Here is a 12,054-nt window from a genome sequence, read left to right on the forward strand (position 1 = left end):
TGGGAGCCCGCTGCTTTGTGAGGTGGTGAGAGCCCCAGCTCTGGGAGCATCCAACACTGACTCTGGGCTTTCAGAGGCAGAAAGTCCCAGGCAACAGTGTCTGTGATTGCCTGTGGCTCACAAACCCACCCGCCAGCCTAGCTGTGGCTTAGTTACTTTTCACTGACACAAGTAATACATAAGTATCTTCTCTGAGGAAAAATTAAGACATTTCAGATAGGACTAAAGTCCCCTGTCACTATCACCCACAAACCTGGTCCCCTCTTGTCCTACCCAGAGCCAACCATGGGCATCATGCACACTATGGATGGGGCCACGGAGAATGCAATTCATGATTCCGTTTTACTAAGAGATACCCTGTTGCAGGTATCATGCCACAAACTCTTTTATTTTCCACTCAGTGATTTGTCTTGACCTTCACTGCGTACAGATCTATCTCCCCCAGATCTATGCAGCATCTCCACTGCATAATACCCCTAGTTATGACCTGTGAACCTCATTTTATCTGGCCATGCTCTGTTGCTTGGACATTTATGTTGTTCCCAGATGCTCCTTATTATTAGCTAGGCTTCCGCGAACATCCCTGTGCACCTGAGGCACATGGAGAGGAGTTCTGGGCTGTGGGTTGGGTGTACGCTGTACACATTCATTGGTCCTGGCAGATTGCCCTCCAAAATGGGAGTACCAACTCCCTCCCTCCAGCAGGGCATGAGACCACGTTTTCCTAGGTCACCTCCAGCTCTCGGTCACATCAAAGTTTAAGATTTTGCCAACCTGATGGATGAAAATTCCTTTTTCGTTGTTGAAGTTGTGTTTCTCTGGTGATTGAGACTGAGCGTTTTTAGGCTTACGAACCATTTTCATTTCCTCTGCTACTGTATCCTCCTTCATCCAAATCAGCCTTTTGCTTTCCTGCTTTCTGCCCTCACTCCTGTCTTCACTGCTTCCCAGGATGCCCTTCCGCTTCTCCTCTACCTACCTGATCCCTTCCCATCCCTCAGACTTCCTTCCTACACGCCGCTGTCTACTAAGTCTGTCTCACTCCAGTCTTAATCCGGAGGCTTCAGGGGAGTTGGGAAGCCTTGGAAATCAGGTTACAATAATGTGATGAGGGCTATGGTGCTGACATTGTTTCTTGAGAACTATGTGCCGAGAACTTGCCCGAAGACTTTAACTGTGCTAGCCCCTTTCATTCTGCCAACAACCTGTGAGCCAGGTACTGGTATTATACCCACTTATGAGAAGAGAAAATGGAGGCACAGAGAAGTTAAGTAAATTGTCTCAAAGGCTTCCTGCTGGTAAAGTGGCCACACCAAGATTCAAACCCGGACAGTCCTGCTCTAGGGTCAGCCTGTTGGGTGCTTTGACAGAGATAAGGATAGGGCTTAGGGAGCACAGAGAAACCAGGGATGGCTTCCCGGAGGAGTTGGTGTCTCAGTTGAGCCTGAAGACAGAACAAGAGATGATCCAGCAATGAAATAGGAAATGGTTGTCAAGGAAGAGGGAAGGGCCTGAGGCTGGAGAGCGGGTTCATTCTGGGTGCAGCCTGAGGAGTGTGCCACGGGTGGGAAACCGAGTGGGGGGTCAGGGCCAGATCGGGGTCATACCAGTTTATACCTCATCTCAAGGCCAGACCAGCCCCCCCTGCTCTGCGGGCCCTGGTGGGCAGCATGCGGTGGGGGCTCCGCAGGCAGTGCCGCTGGGGACTCCTGAAGCACGCCCAGGCCACCCACTTCAGCTCCTAACACGCAGGTGCAGGGGCGGGAGGGGGTGCCGCTGATTTACATCCTACAGGTTGGGGGGAAGACCCAGGAAGTGCAGCTCAGGCACTAATCAAATCTAAGGCTAATAATAAACGTCCTGAGTAATGAGTGGCTTGGGCCGGAGCAGGCGAGGTGGCCGGACCCGGGCGGGCCAGGAGTGGTGTGAGTAACCGGGGAGGTGGCCGGGTGGGGGTGAGGGGGGCAAGGAGGGCTTGGCCAGGGGCGCCCCGTGTGGGTTTGATGGAGTTTGGTGGGAACAGAGCCCACAGCAGATGGACAGGTTCAGGCAGTCTGGGGGCCGCCCCAAGTCTGGGGGCTCCGGGGGTTCGCAGCTTGCATTCCAGGAGAGGAGCTGGGAGGCCGGAGGTCAGCGCACAGGCAGGAATTCAGACTGAGACACCCCAATGCCCAGTTGGCTGGAGGACCTAAGTCAGGTTGACCAGGATGTTTAGAAAGTATTTTACTTTGAGGCTGACATTTATGCCAACGTGGAAAGCAGAGTTTAGCGAACCTTCTACATACATCCCCTGGCTTTAATGATGATCAACATTCGGCCGGCCTTACCTTGTCCACGCCGCCATTTTCCTCCTCCAGCCCCACTGGGTCATTTTAAAGCTAGCAATAAACATTGCATTGTTTGATCTGTAGATACCTCAGCATCGATCTCTTAAAAACTCTTTCCAAACTCAAAACCCAAAGGACTAACTGTCGTGGTATGACCAGTTCTGAAAAGAATGATCCCCTAGTACTGGTACCAAGCAGCCGATCAGTGTTGAGATTTCTCAGTTGTCTGATCAGTGTCTTTTCTAGTCGATTTGTTCAAATTAGGATCTGAACACAGACCACATTACACCTTTGATTTTATGCTTTCATCTAGAGCAATTTCCATCTGGTCTCATTTGTTCCCCCTGCTGTTTATTTATTGCATACCCTGTAGACATTTTATCAGGACTTTAAAGGTTCCCTCACAGTCACTAAGCGGGAAGCACAGGTTGGTGGAGCAGACGGGTCCAAGCCCATCACTGTGCAGATGGGAGCCAAGGCCAGATCTGAGGGGCTGTCAGGGTCAGGGGGGCACAGCCTGGGCTCGCACACCACTCGCTGCTGCTCTGCCTCCCACACCTCAGGCAAGGCGCATAGCTTCTGTCTGATTTCTTTTTTCATCCAGCAACCATGTCCCCAGACATGTCCCCAGAGAAGGGCTCAAATGTACAAAATTTCTGAGACAGGTAGACCAAGAGAGGACACCCACATTGACACAGGGTGAAAGTGCCGGGGCCCCCAGGGCCACAAGCTGGGAAGGGGTCAGAACCTGACCGGGTGCTGAGCGAGGCTGCCTGGGCGGCAGAATCAGTCCCGGCCGGCACTCAGGGGTTCAGGCTCCCTGTGTTCACGGCCTCCTCGTGTGACCTTGGACAGGCCCTTCCCCTCTCCAGGCTCTGTTTCCCCAGCTGCACAATGAAGAAGAGCCTCTGCCCCACCAGATGTCCCTCAAAACCTCAAAAGAGCTTTGGACCTGCCAGAACCCCCCTTGAGGGGTCACAAGCAAAGGTTCTGAGAAGGCCTGCAGAACTTCTTTCTAAGGCTTCTATTCTGTCCAGCCTGTGTCAGTCCTGGGATTTTCCTGCCCCTCGTTGGGCCTGGATGATGGCTCTGGGAGAAGCCAGGTGGCAAGAATGAGTGGGGAGCAGGCACGGCACCCTCTGGTCAGCTGTTGTCTACCATCTGCCCACCGGGTGCTGTGTCCCCGTCAAACTCCACAGCTTGGTGGCGTCTAGCCATGAATGAGTCTTGGAAGCTCGCTAGGGCTGTCCTGCCCAGTCTAACCCAGCCATCGCTTCACAGCGGATTAGCAGCCTCCCCCTTCTGTCCCCAAATGAGGGAAGGGTCAGAAGTCTCTTTTTAATTTTGTTTGATTGTGTTGTAAATTTGCTTTTTGAGGGGCACCTGAGTGATGCAGTTGGTTAAGCAGCTGACTCTTGATTTTGACTCAGGTCATGATCTCGCAGTTTGTGAGTTTGTGCCCTGCGTGGGGCTCTGCACGCTCAGCTTTGCTCAGAGCCTGCTTAGGATTCTCTCTCTCTGCCCTTACCACCTCCCCTCAAATAAATAAATAAACTTTTTAAAAAATCGGCTCTTTGAGTAGATAGTGGCTAGACCATATAAAAAAGTATATAATATGAAGCCTTCCTTCCCTCCCTGCCCTCTATCTTTCCAGTTCCAGCCTCCCCTGGAATAAATATATAGTCTTACCGACATAGAATTTCCATCCCTTAAAGTTAACCCATTAAAAGTGTACAGGTCAATGTTATTTATTATATTTACTGACCTGTGCAATCGTCACTATAATCTAATTTTAGAACATTTTCATCACTCCCACCCTTCATCCCCTCCCCACCCCCAGCCTTAGACGACCACGAGTCTACTCTCTGTCTCTATTCTTTGCTCTTACATTTAGATCTACGATCCACCGGGAGTTCATTTTTGCCTGTGGTGTGAGGTAGGGGTCCAAATTCATTCTCTGACACATGGCCATCCTGTATTCTCAGCACTATGTGTTGAAAAGATTATCTTTTCTCCCATTCAGTTTCTCGGTACCCTTATCAACTGACCATAAATGTTAGGTTTTATTTGTGGTCTCTTAATTCTACCCCATTGTCTATGCTAATCTTTATGCATTAGCAGACTGTCTTCTTTACTCTTGCTTTGTAGTTAGATTTTGAAATTGAAAAGTGTGAGTCTTCTAGCTATAGTATAGTTTCAGTATAGTTTTGGCTCTTCTGGGTCTTTTGTATTTCCATATGATTTTAGGATCAGCTTGTCAAATTCTGCAGAAAGGCCAGCTGGGATTTTTATTAGGATTTCATCAAATCTGTAGAATAATTTGGGGAATATTGCCATCTTCACCATATTAAGTCTTTCAATCCATGAACATGGGATGTCTCTCCATTTATTTAGGGCGTTTAAATTTTCTTTCAACAACGTTTTGCAGTTTCCAGTGTACAAGTTTTGCACATTTTTGTTAAATTTATTCCTAAAAATTGCATTTAAAACACCATTTTTTGTTTCTTAAATTTCTTTATTGTGTTTCTTTATGTACATGCCAACCTTATAGATTTGAACTTCCCCCTTTTTGCAAAAAGAAGGAAGGAAGGAAGGAAGGGAAGAAAGAAAGAAAGAAAGAAAGAAAGAAAGAAAGAAAGAAAGAAAGAAAGAAAGAAAGAAGGAAAAGGGCCCTAAGAACCATGTTGTTATGTACCCTGTTTATTTTTTTGTTTTTCCACATAATATATCTTGGAGTTCTTTCATAGCAATATATAAAGAACTTCCTCATTTTTCATAGATGTACAGTCCAGTATATAACCATATTATAATCTACTCACTCACTCCCTTATTGGTGAACAGTTGGATTTTTCCCAATCTTCTAATGTTATAAACATCGTTGCAATGGATTTATTATTTCACACTTTGGGATAAATCCCAGAGTTTAATCAACATATCAGTGGCAAATACATCAGTAATTTTGGCAAATGCTGCCAAATTGCCCTCCACGAGGCTTACCCCTATTTCCTCTCTTTCCATAGTGACCGAGAGTGTCAGGTTCCCGATGGCCCTTCCAGTAGAAGGTGTTTTTAAGCTTCTAGATTTTTAAGTCTATTAGAGGGAAGAGAGTATCAGCCTAGTTTGAATTTATTTGTCTCTTTGGAATGAGACCACACATCTTTATGATGTTTTCCCCCATCTCTGAACTGTCTATTCATTGTGTTTGCCTAATTTTCTATTGGGTAGCTGGCCTTTTCCTTTCTGTTTATAGATAAGAGCTGGAAAATTTTTGTTTCCATTTTTCATTTGCCTTTGGATTTTCCTTAAGGTGTTTTTGGCCATGTTTGGCAATTTTTTGTTTGCTTGTTCTGTGTAGTCTATTTTATCACTCATTTTACAGATTTTGGATATGGAGTCATAGTTAGAAAAACCTTTCATATTCCAAGGTTACAAAGAAATATGAGGTAATATTTTCTTTAGATCTTCTTATAATCTTATTGTTTTTCACATTTAAATCTTTGGGCTGTTTTTTTTTCTAATACAGGGGAAATTATTTCCTGTGCTGGTTTATGGTTGTTTTAATGTTTTGTTTTGTTTTGTTTTGAGAGAGAGAGAGAGAGAGAGACAGAGTGCTAGTGAGGAGGGGGCAGAGAGAGAGGGAGACACAGGATCTGAAGCAGGCTCCAGGCTCCGAGCTGTCAGCACAGAGCCCGACGTGGGGCTCGAACTCACAAACCACGAGATCATGACCTGAGCCGAAGTCGGACATCTAACTGACTGAGCCACCCAGGCTCCCCTCTGGCCCAGTTAGTTTGTCTCCACCAAGAATATTCTCCCCTAAATTTTGAAAGCAAAAGCCAAGAGTTTTGCTTTCTTCTCTCCCTCCACTGAGATATCTTTACCCTGAGTCTTTCTTGAATGAAGGAAATGCAGGGAAGAAACGGAGCAGAATAAACCTTAAATATTGTCTCAGTCCAGCCGTCTGTAACACAGTGCAAAGATGGAGACTGCTTTTCATCCTAAAAGTCTTTACTGGGGCCAACGATGTACAGATCGCTTATGAGCATTTATCAGGGACCTACCACGTCCTGGTATTACTGACGGCACCGGATACAGAGGGGAAGAAGACAGTGCAAGGAGGCAGAATGGCTACTCCCAAACGTCAAATTACAAAACAAGAACCGCCACCAGGAAGACGTGCTCAGGCCACACGGTCATCTGGGAAGGCACATGTAAGACAGCTCAGAGGAGAGGCAAGGGGACAAGGCAGCCATGGGGACAAGTGCTTTAGAAAATTATGATGCTTAAGCCACAAGTAGAGGTTGTGGGAGCAGTTCCCAGGCCCGGAGTGCTAATTTGACGATATTATTGGTATTATTAATAATCATGATAGTTTTCTATCATTATAAATGTTTATATGGTTTTATATTTCTATAAAATGATTGTAATTGTGACTAGAATTAATCCAGTATATTCTATACCGCTTATATCAGACTAATAACCACCACCTGGCAGCCGTGTCTCTGTACATGTCCTGGAGAGAAGCTTCTCTGCAGGGGAAAGCCTATACCGCCCATTTTGCAGATAATGAAAACTGAGGTCCCGCCCCCTTTCCAAAGGGGATGTGGGGATGATGTGAGGCGTAACTGCGCTTTCCCCACCCCAGACCCCTTTGCTCTCTCACACGTTCTGTCACTGAACTGTGACAAATCGATTTTCAAAATGAGCTAACAGGAGGTAAATTACAATGGGGAGAAGTGGCAGTCCCCTTTTTACATAGCAGACCTGGGAGGGGCCCCTGGGTGGCTCAGTCAGTTAAGTGTCAGACTCTGGATCTCACCTCAGGTCTTGATTTCAGGGTCTTAATCTCAGGGTCATGAGTTCAGGCTCCATGTTGGGCTCTGTGCTTGGTGTGAAACCTACTTTAAAAAATTCCCTATAAGCACAAAACTGAGAAAGTGACTTGACTAGTGCTCTCAGGACTTAGTTTAGTTCTGACTTAGGTCCAGCAGGGGGATGGCTGGCTCACCCCTCTGAGAAGCCCTGAAAGGTAGTTTTGGGTGCAGGTGGGGCTGGCAGGGGCTGGTCTCAGAGCTGTTTTCAATATTTCATAAGAGCCTGGTAAGAAATCCCGTTCAACGGACTGAAGTGAAAAGCCACCTTCTCATTTCCTTTTTTGTCTCCTCTCCTCCTCCCTCCCTCCTCTTCCTTCTTCATGGAAATAAAAGCAGGCTTGTACGTGATCATTGTCAGTTCTCCCATGTGGTGTGCCCCCGGTGTCGGGCACACCCCCATGTCTTCATGTTGGAATCTCCTCCTGGCCCCACCCCCCATTGACAGCCTAGTACAAACCCCCCAGCTCATGTGTTTACTCAAAGATTGGATGAGAAATTCCTCCTGTCTTTTTAATTTTTTTTAATGTTTTATTTATTTTTGACACAGAGAGAGACAGAGCATGAGAGGGGGAGGGGCAGAGAGAGAAGGAGACACAGAACCGGAAGCAGGCTCCAGGCTCTGAGCTGGCTGCCAGCACAGAGCCCGACGCGGGGCTCGAACCCACGAATGTGAGATCTGACCTGAGCCGAAGTCAGAGGCTTAGCCGACTGAGCCACCCAGGCGCCCTGAAATTCCTCCTGTCTTGAAGCTTTTATGGTCCCTTCTTTTCAAGTCACATCGACAGATTTTCTTGGCAAAATTCCAAACAGCAAGAAGGAGAAGCTGAGGCTTTTTCTCTAAGGACAGGACCCTCTTTTCTCCTAAGGACAGGACCCTCTTCCTACCATACAGAAAGACACAAGGTTGTCTTGGGCCCTTGTGGCAGGAACTGGCCCTTTTAATTTTCCCTTGACTGTCCAGGCTTGGCCAGTACAATATTCCATTTTGCAAGGAGTGGCAATATTAATAAGGGCAATAGCTCAGGGGGTTAACCTTTTCCTAATTGCACAGCACCATACCAGGCAAAGCACTTGCCATGCATGTAATGCTCACAATGGCCTTTTGAAGTAAGCAATAACATCCTCATTTTACAGATAAGGACACTGGCTTTCAAGGACACTAAGTTCTGCCCAAGGTCACACAGCTAGGAATGGTTCTCAGCCATTGCCACCTGAATGCTCAGAATATAATATGCACACACTGCTAGATCTTGACTTTTCGATTTTAGACATTGTGCGTTAATTTCCTGCTTTCTAAGACGAGAACTCAAATCTTTCCCTCTGTGTCCCCGCCAGCCCCCTCCACCCAGTCTCCCAGAGCACCGTGTTTAGTTAGATCCGTGGAGACTGAGCAATTCCGGGGCCGGCGATGGGGCTGACCCTGTGGCAGATGTGGCAGGACTAGCAGGTCACACTCCCAGGCGGCCTGGCACAGTGCCCACTCTGACACCCTCAAGATTTCCAGGGATGCCCTCAACGATGGAAATTCTTCTGGCTCCCTCTAGTCAAGCCAGGTGCTCAGGGTGGACTGCCAGCTAATCAGCTTGCCCCCAGATATAAAGCCTTCTGTAGCTTTGTTCTCCCTTTTCTTCTTCCTCTCTCTTGTAAGTCCTGGTATCGGCTTGTTCCCTGACAGTGGTCCAGGGACTGTCTCCACTAACACAGATGAGTAAACTATTGTATAGGAGACATAATTCGGAGTCTCTGAGTTATTCACTGACAGTTGCTCACAGGTTTATGATGAGGTGAAGTTTGTTCCCAGCTGAGCCATCCGGGTGCTGTGATTTCCCTGGGGTTGATAGTTCCTGAGTTTTCTCTGCCCACACCTGTGATTTACCCTCAGCTCCGAGACAAACCCAGCCTGTCAACTGGTCAAACGTACTGGCTTGTCTATTGTTTCAATGTTCATCAGCGACTCAGAGACATCCCTTCCCTCTTTTGTCGGATTTCAGCTGGATGGGGCTCCCTCTAGGCCTGCAGGCAGCTCTCTCCTAGACCTCCTTCAGCATCGTGCTGAGAATCCCTACCTGCTCCTCTTTGCTGAGTTGGGTCCTGTGTTCCTCCTTGACTCCGCACCGCTTTGTTTACTCCTTCTATTGCATGGAGCGTGTCCCCCAGTAGTCTGCCAAGAAATGGTGCGTGGACGGAAGATACAAGCTTTGAGATTTTGTACACCTCCTAATGCCCTTTTCGACCTCATGTTTGATAAATAACAAGTAGTGTTCTAGACTGCAAACAGTTTTCTATCATAAATTCAGAGCATTGTCTCACTTTCTTCTTCCTTCTTGTTGGCTTTCTTGTGGTTAAATATATATATAATGAAATTTACCATTATAGTCATTTTTAAGTGTACAATTCAGCGGCATTAAGTACATGCACAATGTTTTGCAACCATCACCACTATCTAGATCCAAAATTTCTCATCACCTCAGCCTCTCCCCTCCCCTCAGGCCCTGGTAACCTCTGGTCTACTTTCTGCCTCTATGAATCTGCCGATTCTAGGTGCCTCGTGTAAGCGGATCATACATCAGGCCTATTTGACGTAGCATAAGGTCCTCAAGGTCCATCCGTGTTGCTGCATGTGTCAGGACTTTATTCATTTTAATAACTGAGTGATATTCCAGTATATATAGCACTGTTTATTTATCCCTTCATTGTTGATGAACACTCGGGGTTTCCACTTCTGGTCTATTGTGAATAACGGTGCTGTGAACGTTAGTGTTCAAGTATCTGTATGGATTGCTGCTTTCGGTTCCTTTGGACAGACACCTAGGAGTGCAATTGCTCGGTCAGGTGGGAGTTCTATATTTAGCTTTGTGAGGAACTGCCAAGTTGTTTTCTAGAGCAGTTGCAGCATTTTGCATTCCCGCAATCAATACATGAGGGTCCCACTTTCTCCACATTCTTGCCGAGACTTGTTATTTTTCCTTTTTAAGTAAGAGCTATTCTAATGAGCATGAAGTGGTGTCTCACTCTAGTTTAGATTCGAATCTCTCTACTGACTCGTGATGTTGAGTATTTTTATATGCTTGTTGGCCGTTTGGATGCCATCTTTGGGGAAATGTCAAATCAAGTCTTTTGCCCAGTTTTGATTTGAGTTGTTTCAGTTTTTGCTGTTGAGTCTAAGGAAATTTTTTTTAATAGAAGATTTTTTTTTAATGTTTTTTATTTTTGAGAGGCAAGGGGAGACAGCATGAGCAGGGAGGGGCGGAGAGAGAGGGAGACACAGAATCTAAAGCAGGCTCCAGTCTCTGAACTAGCGGTCAGCACAGAGCCTGATGCGGGGCCTGAACCCACAAACCTTGAGATCATGACCTGAGCCAAAGCCGGACGCTTAACCAACTGAGCCACCCAGGAGCCCCTCAGGAGTTCTTTATACCTTCTGCATATTAATCCCTTATCAGAGATATTATTTGCAAATATTTGCCCCCATTCTGTGAACTGTTTTTTTTTTCACTCTTTTGATGCGGAGAAGTTTAAAATCTTGATGAAACCCAGTATATCTATGTGTTATATCAAAAGTGGTATTGCCAGATTGAACGTATGAAGGTTTTGCTCTGTTTCCATATAAAAGTTTTATAGTCTTAGGCTTAAGTTTAGGTCTTTGATACATTTGAAGGTAATTTTTGTATATATCATAAGGTAAGGGCTCAACTTCTTTCACTTGTATGTGGTTGTCCAGTTTTCTCAGCATCAAGTATTGAAGGCTGTCCTGTCCCCATTAAATATTTCAGACCCCTGTTGAAAATCAATTGACTATATGAGAGTTTATTTCTGGGTTCTATTCCATTCTACTGGTCTGCGTGTCTATCTTTATTTCAGTGTCACACTGTTTAACTGTTAACTTTGCAGTAAGTTTTAAAATCAGGAAGTGTTCAGCTTCCAACTGTTTTTATTCTTCAGAACTGTTTTGGCCTATTCAAGGCCCCTTGCAGTTCCATGTGAAGCTTTAGGATGAATTCTTGTATTTGTGTAAAAAAGTCATTGGGATTTTGTGAAGGACTGTATTGAATCTGTAGATCACTTTTGTTACTATTGCCAGTTGAACAATATTAAGTCTTCTAGTCCATGAACATAGGATGTCTTTTATTTAGGCTTCTTTAATTTCAGCAGTGTTTTGTAGTTTTTCAGGGTATATTTTTTGTGCCACCATGATTAAATTTATTCCCAAGTATTTTATTCTTCTTTTATGCCATTGTAAATGGAGTTGTTTTCTTAATTTCCTTTTAGGATTGTTGGTTGCAAATATATATATTTGTGTATTGGTTTTGTATCCTACAACTTAATATAAGCTCTAATAGGTGTGTGTGTGTGTGTGTGTGTGTGTGTGTGTGTGTGTGTAACTTAGGGACTTGACATATAAGATCATGTCGTCTGTGAACAGAGATAATTTTTCTTTCTCCTTTCCAATTTGGATACCTTATTTCTTTTTCTTGCCTAATTTCTCTGGCTAGAACTTTCAGTACTGTGTTCAATTTAGATCATAAGCATGGGCATTCTGGCCTTGTTCTGATCTTAGGAGAGAAGCTCTCGATCTTCCGTCATTGCGTAGGATGTCAACTGTGAGTTTTTTCATACATGGCTTTGATTATATCGACTAAATTCTCTTCTATTTCTACTTTACTGGGTGTTTTATTTTTAAATCATGGAAAGATGTTGAATTTTGCCAAATGCTTTCTCTGCATCCACTGAGGTGAACGTATAGTTTTAATGTGGTGTGTTGCATTGATTGATTTGCATGTATTGAGCCATTATTGCATTCCAGGAATAAATCCTACTTGGCTGTGGTGTAGAGTGCTTTCAATATGCTGTTG

At 45.3% G+C, this 12,054-nt stretch overlaps 1 protein-coding gene across 1 annotated transcript in view; it reads left to right on the forward strand.

The window, feature by feature from the left end:
• The first annotated feature begins 1,852 nt into the window (after positions 1–1,852).
• TNFRSF13B (TNF receptor superfamily member 13B) overlaps positions 1,853–12,054 on the forward strand; it is a 34,156-nt gene continuing 23,954 nt past the window's right edge. The window contains exon 1 of the mRNA XM_029927941.1: positions 1,853–1,925. Within this exon, the coding sequence (XP_029783801.1) occupies positions 1,868–1,925 (58 nt within the window). The 5' untranslated portion in view covers positions 1,853–1,867. The remainder of the gene's footprint in view (positions 1,926–12,054) is intronic.

Source organism: Suricata suricatta, chromosome 17 (assembly GCF_006229205.1).
Source record: "Suricata suricatta isolate VVHF042 chromosome 17, meerkat_22Aug2017_6uvM2_HiC, whole genome shotgun sequence".
Taxonomy (NCBI): Eukaryota; Metazoa; Chordata; class Mammalia; order Carnivora; family Herpestidae; genus Suricata; species Suricata suricatta.